General features: G+C 44.4%; 1 protein-coding gene and 1 long non-coding RNA gene across 3 annotated transcripts in view; one reads left to right on the plus strand and one right to left on the minus strand.

Annotated features, from left to right (window-relative positions):
• The first annotated feature begins 6,439 nt into the window (after nucleotides 1–6,439).
• LOC147796908 (uncharacterized) lies at nucleotides 6,440–15,473 on the plus strand. The gene is made up of 2 exons (XR_015427485.1): nucleotides 6,440–6,800; nucleotides 13,839–15,473. It is a non-coding gene; the product is annotated as an uncharacterized LOC147796908 (long non-coding RNA).
• The window catches only part of LOC110979894 (nucleoplasmin-like protein ANO39), a 55,416-nt gene continuing 53,400 nt past the window's right edge, over nucleotides 14,747–16,762 (minus strand). For both annotated transcript variants that reach the window (XM_087144902.1, XM_022236049.2), the window contains one exon: nucleotides 14,747–15,887. In XM_087144902.1, the coding sequence (XP_087001028.1) occupies nucleotides 15,840–15,887 (48 nt within the window). In that variant the 3' untranslated portion in view covers nucleotides 14,747–15,839. The remainder of the gene's footprint in view (nucleotides 15,888–16,762) is intronic.

The raw sequence follows: 16,762 nt of genomic DNA on the forward strand, positions 1-16,762 counted from the left end.
CACGCGTCATCACCTACACCGAAGCCCCTGTTACCAACCAACACAACACAGAAAGCCCACACAGAATTCATTGCAGCTGAAAAATGCATAATGCACACTGGACCAAAACTGACATGGCGGCAAGACCTGAACTAACGGGGGGGGGGTCTATAGTTAAATTTGTCAACCCAGGCGTGCATCTCGTTGGCACGGACAAGTCATATCAAGGCATGGCACGTCTACTGACAACCTCCCGGATGGAAAAGTAAATCAACGGGATCACCCAAAATGGGTAACATGGGGATTTACTACGAATCAGAACCAATCCTACACAAGGTGCTGGGGAGTAAAACCTATGCAGTTTAAGGCTGTCAAGCTACGAGCGAGAAACCTCAGCTGTTCCAGCAGGAGTCAGCGCTGCACCTGTGGCAATCTTACTTTAGAGAACCCTACAGGTGTGGTCGCTCAAAATGTGTAGAACAAAATACGGTGTCCTCGAGTAAATTACCGCTACTCCTTGGTATTGCGTAGTTATCCAGATGAAACACGTGCAGATAAAGCAATTGTCATAAAGGCGTACACATGTAAGAAACTTTCAAGGGCGCGTCTTTCAAGGGGAAGAAATGATGTGTCACCATAACACACCCACAGATGAACAAACCATTGACAACAATGAGCTGACGGCTCATTTTCAATTTTCTTGAGGAGACTGTAAAGCCCTCTTCGCATGCTTCCCCACTCCCAGCTGGGAATGCGAAGAAAAAGCGATCTGGTTATGAAGGATTAGATGATGGTAAGAGAGAGCTCATACGACTTTAATCTGGACCTTTTCAGACATTGTACTGTAAACTGAACACGATTGAGTTTTACGAGGTAATTTTGTTTCAGAAGGACTGGCCTGAGTATGGGTCATAATAGAAAAGTGGCCAGGACGAGAGGTGAAACGTCTCGGCTGTATATAACAGGCAAAACTATTAGACGGAGGAAGGGCTAGCCAAATGCTTAGCTGGAGTTGTTATCGACCGACAATTCAAATGTCAGATTCTACCAAAGTTTCTTTCGTCACACTCTCTACAGCAGTTGTTGGCGTGCGTCCGCGAGGCCACTGGCACCGATGTGCTAACCAGTTTGCCCCCGTCTACGACGGAAGCGAGGCCTGGTCCCCCCCCACAATCGGTCTTTCTTCCCTCCCCAAGTTTTCATCATGCTGCAATGGCTCCGAATGAAAAACGCGGAAACTCCCTGGCCCAGCAAACAGGAAGCTAGTTAGCGGTGCAGCCGGGAGCCTAATCCGGCCCGGTGTGTTGCGGTCTTGATGCGGTGGGATCGTTTAGTGGTGTCCTATTCTCCCCAAACTAAGTCACGAAAGACCAGTACTTAATAAAAAAAAGTTTTGACTCATAGAGTCTGGAAGTATCTCTTTTGTTTGAGACACTCGTGTTTGTTTCGCTTTCCCTTGTGAGTTGTTTGAGGAAGCGACGACGCGAAAGAAAAACACAAATATGGAAAAAATAAACACCGTTTGTCGAAAACAGGAAGCGAGCAACAACGCTCGCTGCGATCGTGCGAACTACGCCGCTGTCACGGGATGCAACGGGAGAACGGGGAGTTGGAGGTTTCACTGGTTTCAAAATCTTCCGACAATAAAATGACAAAATGTCCACCGACGACTGTCAAGGATACAGAACATGGGCAAAATCTGCATTCCAAGGATGAGTTCATCCGAATCAGAATGATCACAGAAAGAATTCTAAATTTACACAAGGGGAATACGAGTTCACCCATCGTACCATTCCTTAGAACCAACTATTCGTTCTATTACATTATAGAACACTGTGAAAAGATCATACGTCCCACTAGGTACCTTCAGTAACCTCTCTCTGAGGATAAGACGTGTAACAACGGGCACCTGGGGACCGCCCGAACACCCCACCAAATAAGCCGTCACCTGATAAAGGTATGCCAAGGGGGCCCTAGGGGCGACCCATACGTGCCGATGTACGGTCGGCACGGCGGCCCTGCTATACACTCGCACCGAATGAAGTCAATATTTATCGAGGGTTGAGAGGAGCATATAAACAGAGCCACACCGCGAAATATCAAACACCAGTGATGGTCTCCATACTCGGGCTACCTTCTTTTATTTTCTTGCTGCCGCGGCCTTAATATTTGCCCGGCGCTTTGGTGTTCCGACCCACTCCAGCACCCGCTTTCTCCGCTGGTTTTTCAAGAGGTCGGTGGAGTCAAAGTACTGTCAAACAAGACAGTGGTGCCGCGGCTGATCCCAAAGGCGGTCTGAAGTTACGGGAACCGCTCATGTGCCTAAACTGACGCCAATTAAGTTCCTTTTGGACCCCAGGCTTTCATAAGTTCGACTCAGTAAACACGATAACCAATTCAATATACAATTTCTCCATTTTGGAGTCCAATACGATCTTTTACCACTACTTTTACCAATAGAATTGAGAAGGGATATCGTATGTCGACCCTAGTCATTGTTGTCAAGGGTTGGTGAGCGAGGCGGAAGAGGTATACACGACAAAGAACCAGCAATCGGTGACGGAACGGCGAAAACACGTAGCAAGACTCGCAGGTTAAAAGCGAAAAATGATGAGAGAGACCACAAGGACAAAGCGGCGACACGAAGCCGTGGTCACCGCAACAGAGAGCGAGATTTGAACAGGTAGGGCAAGCACACGTCAGGTAACATTGATATGCCAATTCGTTAACTCGATTAGCCTGACAACCACATACAGAAACTGCGTGCAGTGTCCAGTCAACAGATACATGTACCCTAAGGACGGAGAACCAAATTTCCACAGATTTCAAGTTTCCTTCAGAATCTGACTGGATAAGTTGGATCACTTTTGGGCGAAAATAAAAATGAGGTAAATTTTGAGGCCTTTCAAATATAAAATCCAAAACGCACTTGCAACTTATTTGACAGGTTACAATAGACCATAGTTTGTCCTCACACACGGATGCACCATGGTGGAAGGCAGTGCAAGTGATGCTGCCATCACCGAAAATAGAAGGTCTTCTTGAAAAAGAAAAGATAAACCCTTCAGATTAAAGTAATCTGTTCCATTTGAAAAACTGGGACTTCAGTGCTAGCAAATCATCGCAGAAGGCCGGGCATTTATGTGGAATTGTTGACAAGCGTAAACCCGAGAAACACTTGAATTCGTCTGAGGCTGAATAGAAAGTGCCTTAATTGGTTTGTCATATCTTGTAGGCCCTCTCTTGCCGACGGCCTCTTGAGAGGAGCCACAATACCAGCACAATCCTCTCACTGGCCCGTCCAAGGATGAAGGTGTTTGTGGGGCACGGCACGCCTTAGCTACCATGAAGGTTTCGGCAGCTCTTTCTTAAGCAGGCGCTCTCTTTCTCCCTCTACCGGGAGGCCGTTTGAACGTTAACGGGGTCTCAAGAAAAGTTGTGTTTTGGGTGTGAAAAAGTACAGTCCATCCGCCTTGTGTTTCTATGGTTTGTTGAGATGGGTGTTTGTTTTTGAACACGTTTTTGTCTTGCGAAAGAAATGATCTAAGAAGTGTCGTAAAAATTCGGATCGCCACGATCAGGAAATCTGGATGTATCAATAATCCATGTATTACACTATGTTTGATGGTTTAATCTATAGGCTTTGTCGTTCTCAACCTCCTGCACAAAATCGTGCAGCTGTTGCCCAACTTTTCCCAGCAAGACAGCTCCATATATACGCCACGAAAAAACATGCTACAAGTCTCCCACATTACTTCCCCAAAATTGGCCACAATTTCACTCCAATTATTCAGCAGTTGAGGTTTACACACACACAAAAAAAATCATCTGTCAAGTAACGTTTCATCTGAAAGGTGACTCAAACCCAGCCCATTCTTGAAAAATTGTTTTAAATATACACAATTAATTTATTGTATGAAAACACAAAAGCGTGCCATAAGCAAAACACAATTTTCTCCTTCGTGGCCCAATCTGTCCTAACCGAGTTTCTGTTACTCATTCAGAAGTGGGATCAGTGCCATGACAAGTTTTGATGTCTCTTAATTTGGACTTCCACGTTTCCTACAAATCCTAACTCGTTTGACAGGGGTTTTCACACTGAATACACTTATGCCACTCACTGTATTCTGGGCAAACGTCCTCAGTGTAGGCCTCTTCAATCGCACCGACATCTTCATAATCACCTCTAAATGAGAAATGAGTCGACGTATAAGATAAGGTGGCCTTGTGGCACAGCAAATTCCAATACCTAAACAGAATTAAGCCGAATGTTTTTATAGCAATTGAGCCTCTGAATGGGGTACTGGTTAGTTTTGTATCACAGTGACAGCACCTGAGCAATTGAGCTAAACATCAGGCTTTAGTGGCGGGCAGTTTGGCCCGTTCGAACTGTCAAATTACATGGGGCATAATTAGTTTCACCGCATCACCAGACACCATTGCAACGATGCCCTGGGCAGATCCTTGAAACCAGAATATGATGTAGTACCCAATTCACTTTCGTTCAGAATCTTTAGCCTGATTTTGAGGACAGTCAAGCCGCTGAAACGTATTCAGCACTAACAAGACTTTAAAAAAGGGGGGGGGGGCAGCATTTGGCTTTTGTCTGGCCGCAAGCGTCACCATTCTGTATCAGACACTGCGATCCTTGTATAGCAATTTGTGGGAATCCTTTCTGGGAAAATACTGCACCAAAACCCATTTGTTACTGTTAAAAATACACATACCCGAGTCTAGGGTTTACCCTTGTAAAGAAGAGAGCCTTTACTTACTTTACTAAACCCTTTTTTCAACCGCCTGCACACGCTTTGAGTGACGTTTCAATGGCTTACATTATGCCATGGGAAATTAATTGAAATCATGTTATCTTAGGACGGAGAGAGAATCTTTCCAAAATACTATGAACTGAATAATACAACTCAGCGAGTCACCAATAAAGGCGGGCGTTTTGATCTTTTCCAAAACATGCCCATGTTTTGTGTTAATGTCCAACATACATCCAAGAACACCAGAACACGTGGGCCTCTTCTCTCATTCGGAGGACAAAAGAACAACAAATCACCGCTAACAAGTCAACCATTTTGTCCCTCGGTTTGTTCCATACCTGCCAAGGCCTGACACCCACAATATCACCCTTTCCCTTTCACACAGGAACAACTTTGCTCAACTTGTTTTGTCGACAGTAACCAGAAATGGCAAAATAGAGCGGGTTTTGTTCGGTGAGATATGCCTACTGATTGTGTTTTTTTTATTTGTCCGTGCGCGTAAATACCGAGCCTGCTTTGGCGGTAATATTTCAATAAAACCCGCCGCCCATCAGTCACTCGCAGTGGTCCATTGTTGAACTTGTTTGTTGACAGTTGGAAGCATTCCCAAACACAAACAACTCCCTCCATTCCTCGATCCCTGGGTCGAAGCCGACAATGGATGTATCATGTTTTGTGGCGTTTTGAGCGAAGAAAAAAGGGGAAAAGAAAATAAACACGTTTATCACGCAGCGCTGAACACAACGCAAAAAGGGCAGTAAACTGCTCGTGCACATAGCACTAATAACCAAGGGGCATAGCTCCAGCCTTCTGACCAATCTGAAAAGACATCTTAGTAAATCTAAAACAATTTCCTGAATTTGTAATGACTTCCCTGTGTCTCCATACTTCCGTTTAAAATGCTCTTAGTTTGTCTTTTTGTTTTCAATTAACACCATATTCAACTTCAAATTACACTATCAAATTACACTATCTATCAATTTCTGTGTTCTGTAAATTTTCTTCCGACCGTTGATAATTTAAAAATCACAATTTCACTTCAAGCGTCCCGATTCAATACGAGAGAAACAATAGAAATGATGGAGATTACTAACAGGGACCATTATGCCAATCATCTCTATCATCAACAGAAATGACTCAGGATGAATGTCGCTATAAAGAAAATCTTTGCACTTCTTAAGATCGTTATCAAAGACTGGGGCAGGAATTTCTGCACTGCTGTTGATGTTCAGCACACCACAGCGAGGAAGGGCTTTGGCAACAAGTCAAGACCAATCACAAGTCGACTCCATGGTCTTGCTTCTGGGTGTCTCAAGGTGCCCGAGACATCGGTTCCTGATCCGGTATATCACCCGTCTTGACCTTCATAGAGGAGGGAACCACCAGGGTTGCCCGGGTGAAACACCGGTTGACTCATCCAAAAGTGAGACTAGCTTGTGCTCACAAAGTTGGCCAGTGTTGCAAAACTTACAGGGCTTCTGACATCTGCAATGCGTGCAACTGTAAAAGTTATTCGCCCTGAGCAGAAGTGCACCCTCACCGGCGACAGAAAGACAGATGGTACTAAGTTATTTAACCATGTTCTGGCGATAGCACATTTTCGGCGTGCACGCAAAGGCCACACATTCTAGACTAAAATCGTTGCGCGTACTCAGCGTGTTCCGTGTCATACGCGCACAAAGTTACTTGCGCATCTTTGCGGTGCGTGAATACTAAAGGACTGTCAATTTCATTTCAAAACACGCCCTCTTTTGTTCCTGCTCGGACCGGACAGCTGCAACAACATCAGCTACAGCAGTATACGGCAACCTCGGCATTAGCACAAACAACCTCAGCAACATCACAAGACAAGACGGCAGCAACATCGAGTGCACAACAGCGGCAGTCCAACACCGGCAACAGCAAACGCGGCAACAGCAAACGCAGCATGCAGCAGTGCTGCGTTGGTGAATGCATTATCATAAGCAGATACATGTATATCTCAGCATGCACCAACAACAGCGACATGACCCAAGGGTGTCAACACCAGCAGCAATATTACCAACAGCAAAAAGGGTAAGAGACAGGCTAAAGCACCAGCAACAGGGTATGACACTTGACAGCAACAAGCAATTGCAGGGGAAACAACCATAATTCAATGAGATCAAGATGTGTTTGAATAATAACTGGTACGATTCAAGTCCGGTAACTAATAGTCACTGGTTTGCTTGAATTTAAAATAAGCATGGATTTCTGAAAGGCAAACGTTTCTTTAAAATGCAATGCACCAATGCATAACTGCCCTTCACATGTCAACGCTACTTGCGCGTCTTAAAAAGAGGATTAAATGAAAGCCGCACACTGAAAATATTAGACCACAGACTTAGCGGATTCAATAAGATGAAGCAACATCCTTTTCATAGAGGGCGGTAGTATCCGGCCAGAAAACAGTGAGTCCCTGATATTTGTCAACAATCAACGCCGCCCATCGCAAAAGAAAAGTAAAGGCACAAAATCAACTTTGTTCACCCCCCCCCAAAAAAATCGAGCCATCCATATTTTCGGGATTAAGCCGATGGGCGCGGCTTCCCTACTCATCAAATCTAACCCCTTTTTGGGACTTGAACACTTCTCCCTCCCCTCCCTTGAGGGCGGGGTTTCCAGGTGACTTGCTGGGCTGGGTCCGACACGGAGGAAACCTGTGCTAGGTGTGACTGTTGGCCCGCATTGAGAGAAATTTGGAACTGTCGAAAAAAAAGCGCACACAGATCGTGAATCGCGTGCGAGTATAGTATCAGTCACACTCGCCCGTAGGGCTTTGTTAGCAAGCAGGTCCCGGGCTGGAACAGGGGACGTAGTAATGTGAGTGAAAGCGGCATTTACATGCTTAACTTGAAGTCAACACCCACTTATTTCCCCCATTCCTCCAACACGCACGTGGCCAACATGAAGAGAACTCATGACCTCATGATTCACAAGAAATGTGGCATTAAGAACTGCACGTGACCAAATCTCTGCTTGGGTCGTCAGTATGGACCGACGGTCAGAAAACTAAATTCACCACGAGTTTCCTATTTGGGCAAGAAACAAAACGATCAAGAACCTGCTCCAAACAACAGTACTACCTCTTCCCTTTAAACGTACCACACAGTATCAAGGAAGACGTCGGATCTGATGCTACCCCCTCTATGCACAATCTTAGCCCTACCCTCGGAACCAAAACATACACAGAACAGGTCTGTCGTTTCTTCATTTCTACAACTTTCCCGAACGGTGTAGGCATACAAGCAACAGAAAGGGATGACATATCAAAATTGATTCCTCCAACTGTTCTATATATGGACAGCCAAACGCAGGCCACTCGGGCTTCCCCACTACATCATGGTAGACTGTCAGATTGCGGTTAGTACGAACCGCATAAAACTCCATCTAGACACCACTCCTCCTCTTCTCGCTGGCTCTCAAGACAGGGACAAGAAAAGACGGAATTATTGTCAGATGGGGGTGATAGATGAACCTCGGGAAGATTAATTTAGAATTGCCTGTCGAGAAAACGAGAACACTCTTGAAGGGGAGCAGGAAGAGAAGGGAAGGAGGGAGGCTCGAGTGTTGTCTCACATGAGCCAAGAAAGAGAGAAAGAGAGAGAGAAAAAAACAACAACAACAAAACAAACCAGAAAAAAAATAACAGAGGAAAAATTTTTGGAGAGGTAGGAGTGAGCGAATGCAATCGCCAGACCTAGATTGGCACACTTCAGCCGCTATACTGGTATATTATAGATTGTGCTTCAGAATGCTGACAAGCTTGCCTTGCATTACATGACATGCTAAGAAATTGAAATCCTAAATGAAAAATTACTGGCTATAAAATGACAAGTGATAACACCCCCCTTTGCCTATGTAATACAACTTTTGCCTACCGAAAGGATGAACACTCAAACTTGTATAATCCTACGACAATTAGCAAACTCAGTGACTCGGGTTTTTTTCTGACTAGAGTCGACCGAAATACTTCACATGACAGCGGACCAAGAGAACAGATGGAGTAACGTGAATTAGTTCAACTCACACATCGACAGTTATACACCAATCTGCATGCAAGATCTGGGAAAGTAGCGAGTACGACTGAAAATAGAATAGAAAGCTACAGACAAAGTTCAACAGTCTGTTACTGACAGCAAAGAGCTCAACTCCACTCAAGACTCAAAACACTTCAGCACAGAAGATTTAGACCAAACATCTGAGAGTTCAGACTTGAAATTTTGACTTGATATTTTGGACCTATATTAACCAACAGGACAGACATTAAAATGACAGGCAGTAACTTTTATCGAATCGGGAACCAGCGTCTGCAGACCAAATTTAGCTCACATTATAAACATGGGCGGTGCAGGATTTGTATTCTCGTAGAAACAAACTGTAGGCAACTCGGATTTGGTTTGTTTCGGCTGATTTCAGGTGGGTGGCTACTTGCCTGTCCCCCTCTACCCGCGCCCTACAATATACCGGCGCTACAGCTAGGGAGCAAACCCGCGATGGACTGGCATCCCATCCGAGGGGGAATAGATATATTCTCAGTCATTTCATGTCAAGGTAACCGGAGATAAAGACCGTCCGCTTGATTGGGAACTTGGCACAAAATGTCTTTGAAGCGTACGAATGCCAAGTTGGCTTGCGACCATGGCTCCGTTAAAAATTCACCGTCACTGGTTCCCCTTCGTAAGACTGGTATTACGCAGCACGACCTTGTAGGTAACGGAGAATGTAAGCGATACGCAGATTCTTCTTGAACTATGCATAATTTTTAGCGCTAATTTAGCACAGTAATATCGTCTGACAAGAATACTGATGCTTTGAGCAAACGTTAGACAACATTTTCTTTTCCCATCATTCGCTGATTGTAGAGAGATGCCAAGGGGCATTTATTTTGTCAATCCAGTTTCCATGAACTTGAAAGTGGCCGCATCAGGAATTTAAGATATGTTATCTGTTGTGTACCAGACGACAATGCGATTCCGATCAACCAGGCCCCCAAAAGAAACCCAACTGAATACGTGCCGCCAGTAAGGCGACGGGCAAAGCCTCGCCCCGCAAAAGACGCCTCCTTTGACGGGACCGATCTAACCCGCCAACGGGCAGACATGATAGAGTTTATTGCCAAGCGTTTATGTCAGGTTCGTGAGGCGGCCGGGGTTGGCGGTTGGCCCATAATCGTCACATAACGAGGTGAGAGTACCGACATGACGGCTATAAAAAGAGCCAGCGCCAAGAGGAAGTCAAAGTTTGGACGCTGTGACACCTCAAGCCGATTGACTCTTTCCCTGTTTGTCTAGCTCCAATCCATGGACTGTAAACACCCCTTTTTATCCCAAAGATTCAATACTTACAGAGAACTTCATAAAGTGAAGTGGTTATACTGAATGCAGGCAGGCGCCAGGTGTCATAAAGGCTGTGAGATACACATAATTCTCAATAATAGGTATCATAAAATATACCTGTTGAATAAATGGGTAAAAATTCAAGTGGTAGCCTAGGGCTGGAATGTCGGCTCAACAGCTGTATGAGGAATTCAGGTACGCTGCAGGGAAAAATCTTTATTTTGTGGCTACAGAGGAGTAGTAAACTGAATGAAAGGAAAGACATTTTAGGCAATCAATCGCACAAACTGTATGGCGCGTGCGCAAATAGCTACGTCGGTAGGTTTTTGATTTATTACATCCCATACATAGGTATTGCATCTGGCAAGCTAATAATACACCTGCGGACAGAAAATGGGGAGAAATTATGGACAAACTTTGGGAGTAAAGGAAAAGGCACAAACGCTGAATCGTGACAAGATGACGGTACAGATGAGCCTACCAATAGATGTAATCCATGTTGACCAGGGTCACTCAGGTGGAACACGACTCGTAATGCAGTCACCACAAGTCCTCACATAACCGCTCCAAGATCACATCAACCCACGACCAAAGTGTAAAATAGATCGATGCCAATCATTTTGATTATTCAATACATCTGTTATCACCTTCGGTTAGTCCTACAACAGTTGACCAGACCAAAAAAAAAAAAAAAAAAAACCACATGACAACGCAATAGATCATCAAATGTCGTAAATATGCAAACCTGCGAGCTGTAAGCTAACCTTTAGTCTCACTTTTTGGCCTAAAGCTGGGTATCTGATCATTACACCAATATTCTCTTCACCTTCTGTACCATCTTTCTTTGCATGTATTGGACTGGGAGTATTCTCACTACCCAAGCCAATTTGTCAAACTAAAGTTTGTCTCTTTTTTTTACCTACAGCCAGACTCCCCTGGTAGGCTAACGCAGATACCTTGTTAGTGACCTTGTGTGCGCAGGGAGAAGAATCCTGGTGGTCGGCATTATGTCGAGCAGGAAAACGCTGATCGTATTTTATTCAAGGAAACCATGTTTGATATCAACCACCGGAATCGTACTTAATTCCCTGCTACCGACGTGAACCTCTGACCATGGTCTGACGTGCGTCTCAGCTGCGCATGGGCCAAGGAGATTTCGAAGTTCCGGTCGGGGGAATTTCAGCCCCTGATTTCAGACAGACGACCGGGTCACAGAATAACCCTACGGGGAGGGGGAGGGGGAAGCCTGCCACATTTACCCGATTCTGCCTCTTCCAGGCAAGGATAGTCCCTGGTAACTTCGGGGCTGAATGGCCACTAACCCCAATCCAGCACATCGTCCTACTTTTCATTATTGATCTTGAACCTGGGGATGGGATATTTAGGTCTAGATAATTGCTAGAGACGATGCAGAGAGCCAGGGAATCGGAAGAACAAACACGGATATCGCGATTAGAAGCCCACCTGTTCGAGCGCTCCAACGATTGGCTGACCAGGACTTGCCAACGGGCGCGTTTTTATTGGTCGCATTGGCAGCTCGCACCTCTCACCGGAATAGCCCCGCGAAACGGGCATAGCACAGCTGAGACGATAGGCAGACACATCTCCTGATAACACTCCCAACTAGAAACCCAACTTCGATTGCTCAATATACCGGTGAACTTACAAAAGTCCGCAAGTCGGTCAAATCTACCTTAAATATCTCCCCTTCCCTAGTACTGAGTTTAAGACTCCAAGTTTTAAATCAAGACAAAATGAGAAAAGCCCTCAATGCCAAAACAGAAAAAGCATCACGAGAGGATGAAACCAAATGCCTTTGTGGTAGGGTCGGACGAAGACTTCACAATTACAAAATGTGTGACTTACTAACAGAAGAGCCGAATATCGGTGTGTTCACCGGCGAAAGTCAAAGATTTTACCAGACACGATTAGGATTAGCAATGGACATCTCAGCACAGACATTTCCCTTCCGCTAAGAGAATTGAATGTGTTCACAGCTCTGCAAACTGTTCTTTGGAGGGGAAATGACACTGTTTTATCTCAATTATCGTCGGCAGGTGGCAACGCATTCGGCGTAGACGCGTGGGGGAAACAAACCCGCCACCGGTTCACATAAACGTTTCCGTTCTGGTCTGTGCAGGGCTGGTTTGGGAACGACATCAGTAATTGGTAGTCTTACTCGTGAACGGATGACTTGCTTGGAATCTGGGAACTCGGCAACTTTCAACTGAGACGGTGACATGCCATCCAAGTACATGTATGTCAACCATCAACGGCTCAAAGCGTCGCGATGACTGGTTCCCTTACGATAGCGCAAACCAAAAATGAGATTCGGGTACCAGGCACTGAACATATATCTTTTTACAGAGCGTCACAACTGATGTTGACGTTATTTACCGAGTGAAATCGATGCAAATGTTAAATTAACGCTTGATGAAGAAACATTTCGAGGGACACAGAAAATGAAGTCACCAACACCCAAAATTCACCAGTACTGCACTCGCGCAAAACAAAACAAAACAAAACAAAAACGAATAGAAAACAAACAAAAACCAGACCAGTAGTTATGACCCTTGCCTTTATCTCTTCTTTCATTCGGCCAAGATCCCACCAGGCAGAAATATTAAACCATCAAGCAAACAAAAATCTTTTCCAGCGATTGAACACACAAACAAGGGACTGAAGTCACTTTTGTGTGGAAAACATCCCACTATAACTGTCTTACTCATATTATGTAGTATTTAAAACAGAAATTAACTTTCTGAAAACATAATCAACAATTTGATAACAGAACAGTCCTGTGCCCTCCGATTTCAATACGTCCTGGGAGTAACAGTGAATCAACCATCCATGCGTGATACACTCGAGTTCAAATGGAGGACAAGCCCAGTGCGGTATTAAACAATTTGTACTGGATTTTGCCTTCAACGATTAGCTACGATAAGTCTGCGCTAAGCGTATTTTTCAAGGTACACTCTGTAACGTGGAGACTTTGTATTTCCAATGGCTCACAAGGTGCAGTTGGCCTACGGCAGTAGACACCACGACGGTTGAAAAAACCCTGGACTTCTCCCTGGCTGCTACCCCTGGGAGAGACAAGCAAGACTACAATTTGTCATCGCACATTGACATATCCAAGCTGGACATGACTAGCCCACTTTGCCATGTGTAATACCCGTGTTGTTACGCGGGGCCAAACTTGTAGCCAATTAACAAGAAGCTCGAGTTGTCCGAGCAGGATGCACGCGCAAGGCATGGCGACGAGTTGCGCCCTGCAGACGGGGGTCCAGTACCGGGCCAGACGCGTTGGACATGACATGCGAATCGGGCCAACTCATGACATGCTGAGACGTCTGTAAAAGCGAGGTTTACCGCAACCGATCCGTCTCCTTTAATCTACCCGTCACAATATGAAATATCGATAGAGGTGGGCTTGGGAAAGCGCTCATTAATAAAGGCGGGACAACAGAGTCTCTACAATAAATACAGGCCGCCTTTGAAAGTAAAAACAATTTGGGTTGTGGGAGGAATTGAAGAGAGCGGACGAACAGACTACGGACGTCTGGAATAAAGACCACGACAAAGAATCAACATTAAATTATGGCCATTTTCTGAAGACCACTAACAATTAATGCTTCGAATTAGTGAACAGCTTCTTCATCAGATCACGTCTGAAGGTTGTCTGGTTTATTGACCGCATTAATAACCTGTTATTCTCCACCTGTTATGATCACAGTTGTTGCAGACGTTCCAACTTTGGAGATTTCAGCTCCTGAAGGGAATTAAATCTGACACGTGGCCTGCCGTCCATGCCAGCGCCCGAGGCAAGGTGGGCCGAGGGAAGAACTATGTTTGGATGGCGATATAAACTGTAAGTCCTCTCCACACCAAACAGGAATTGATTCCCATAAATAAAAAGTGAGGGAAGGGATCTTCGAAATTGTCGGCAGGAAATCTTACACAAGATCAACCTTTGTCCTGTGCCAAGTTCAACACACTTTTCTTTTGGGGAAGGGGGGCACGAGCTATGTAAAAGGTGCCTACCAGATGAACGCTGTGTGTTCTTCATGCCTGCATACATAGCAATGCTTAATCTATTCAACAATGAGCCAGTTCCAACAGGTATTCCAACAGCACATGCTCTGTACGAGACTATTCGGGAACAGCTACGCGCACAAGCGATATCAGGGCACCCGGCCATACGCTGACTCACGCGCGCTGTGTTCCCGGAAGACCTTGACTTTTTAAAATACCGAACTAGCTTATTCATTCCTAAATGAAATTAACTCGGTCACATGAGTACAAGCAACTTTTCACTGATCAACTGATTTGATTGATCAGATAAACCGTCCAAAAATTATTCATCAGTCAAACGAATCAACTATTTAGCGATCCCAGTGACATAAAAATGAATTAAATGCAATCCATTCGAGCAGTGGACGACTTCCTTACATAACGACTTCATAAATCAATTTCCATACAGCATCACAAACTCTTTAGGTTGATTAATCAATCAATATGTTAATCAACTAATTCGATTAAATATTCGATCACACAACTCAACTTTGTAAAAGTTGGATGATGCAGTTCGCTGTTTGCTAGGGCAAACTGGCCGCAAGTAACAAAGACAAAGGGTAACTCAGGTTTCTTTTCAATGCAAACTTGATGTTTTATTTCAATGGAAAAATAACAATACAAGGATTTTCCAGCACTTTCACCGACATTTTGGGACCTTGAAGAACCTGGACAAACACTTAATACATGAAGGAACTAACCACATAAGAAACATCACAAGACAATGAGTGAATGTTATTACATGTGTTAACATGTCTACAAAGCAGGCTTACATCAATCGTAACTGGCCATACTACACACATTTCTGAAAACAAAACAAAAAGCCGACAAAAAGCAAACAAAACGAGTCACCAGCCAAAGTGTCATGCAAAGCCTATGACGTTTGGGCTGGTTCCCTGCTCATTCTTGTCAGAATCTTGGGCTCTGATGCTACGCCGGACAGAGTCCTCAGCTGTAAGTGATCTCCTTATTTCTCTTCAACAGCGGTGCTTTCGTATACGCTTATTAGAAATGGTATCGGACTGGCAGCATCTACCGGTAATCTTGATTACCCTGATGAAAACAATGCGCATCTTGGAGGTTGTGGGTCTTTCAAATCCGGACAATTAATTTTTAGAATGATCACAAGTGTAAAACTCCTGCAAAAAATTTAAGGCACCTTCACGATAAATATCTTTTGAAAATTACTAAATAACTTCTCTAGAATTTTTTTTTTACATAGCAACATCTCCACTTCAGAAATATTCTTAACGTTTGATTTCCTCTGAAACACAATCATTCTTACTCATTCCTTTTTTCAAATAATGAATAAATGGGCAGGTTCAAATTCACTGGAGCTATGAACTGAAATAATTTCCTCAATTGGGTCTAACCAGCGCAGGCAATTTCAGCACTTTTTTTTTTGGGGGGGGGAGAAGTATTCTACATAAGAGCTAAAATGCCCTCTGCAAAGAGTCACGGAGAAACAAATACAGAAAATAATGTTCTTGGTTGAGAACCTGGGGATGAAACAGCAGTGACTTGGGAGGAAGTCTTCCGGCCGTGACTAACTATGAGTGATGTTGCGGGCTGGATACATGAAGTATAGAAGGGAAGGGGGCAGTGGGGGGGGGGAGGCGGAAGGGAAGCAAGGAGGGACTCAGGTGAACCTAGTCAGCTTGATTCACTTCTGAAGGGAAGCTCGGTACCACCCCCAGAGATCTTGTAGTTTCTGGGAAAAGTAAAAAGAAATGGTGACCTTTGGCAGCAGCAGCCATCTTGGATTTATTAACAGATGTGACTGTTGGGTTTGTCTTAATCTGTAAGCTTTCTCTCTTTAAACACATATTGGTTGTCATGATTTATTACTGCACATTCATCAATAGAAACAAATGACTTTAGTCAATGACAGATGGAATATTTCATTCCCCTCTGATTAAGGTCGCTACTGTCAACTCACAAAATTATTCTTTTCATCACTGTACTCAGAAACATTCATTATCAACTTGCATGCTCAACCTTAGTGTAATGCCAAACTATACCTTCAGGAAGAGTTTTCCAACCTCACAAAAGTTTGACGACCCTTCATCGCGGGAGAAGGGAGCTGCATCAGCAGAATGAACGATTATTTTCTTTGCGTACAACTCTTTTCAAAGCCGGGAAATGACACAGTCCAACCCCATCACTTCCCTTGAAACATTTTGTGAATAAGATTTTTCAACATGAAGCAAACAGAACCTGAATGATGAAAAACTGCGCTACCTAGGAAATGAACTTCAAGGGAAAACGTATTGTTGGCTTTATGAGAAAAGGGGGGGGGGAAAACCTGCATCTGAAATAGGCAATTTACGCCCCCTCTCCATTCGACAGTCGTAATAACAACCTCGTTATCCATTTCTGCGTAAATGCGTGACTCAAGACTGCAGCTTTCGGCACATCAAACAGTTACTGATGTGATTGTAATTTATGGCTAGGCTCTTGCTTACCGCTGGTGGATATTGAAGCCACTAGCTCCATATTAATTTCAATTAGTACTGTTAACGCTGTGGGTGTATGTGCAGCTTGACTGGAAATGGGTTCGGACTCTTAAATTAGCGGCTCAAGCAC

Source organism: Acanthaster planci, linkage group LG13, assembly GCF_054643075.1.
Source record: "Acanthaster planci isolate LZ-2023a linkage group LG13, COTS_SCS, whole genome shotgun sequence".
NCBI classification, from domain to species: domain Eukaryota; kingdom Metazoa; phylum Echinodermata; class Asteroidea; order Valvatida; family Acanthasteridae; genus Acanthaster; species Acanthaster planci.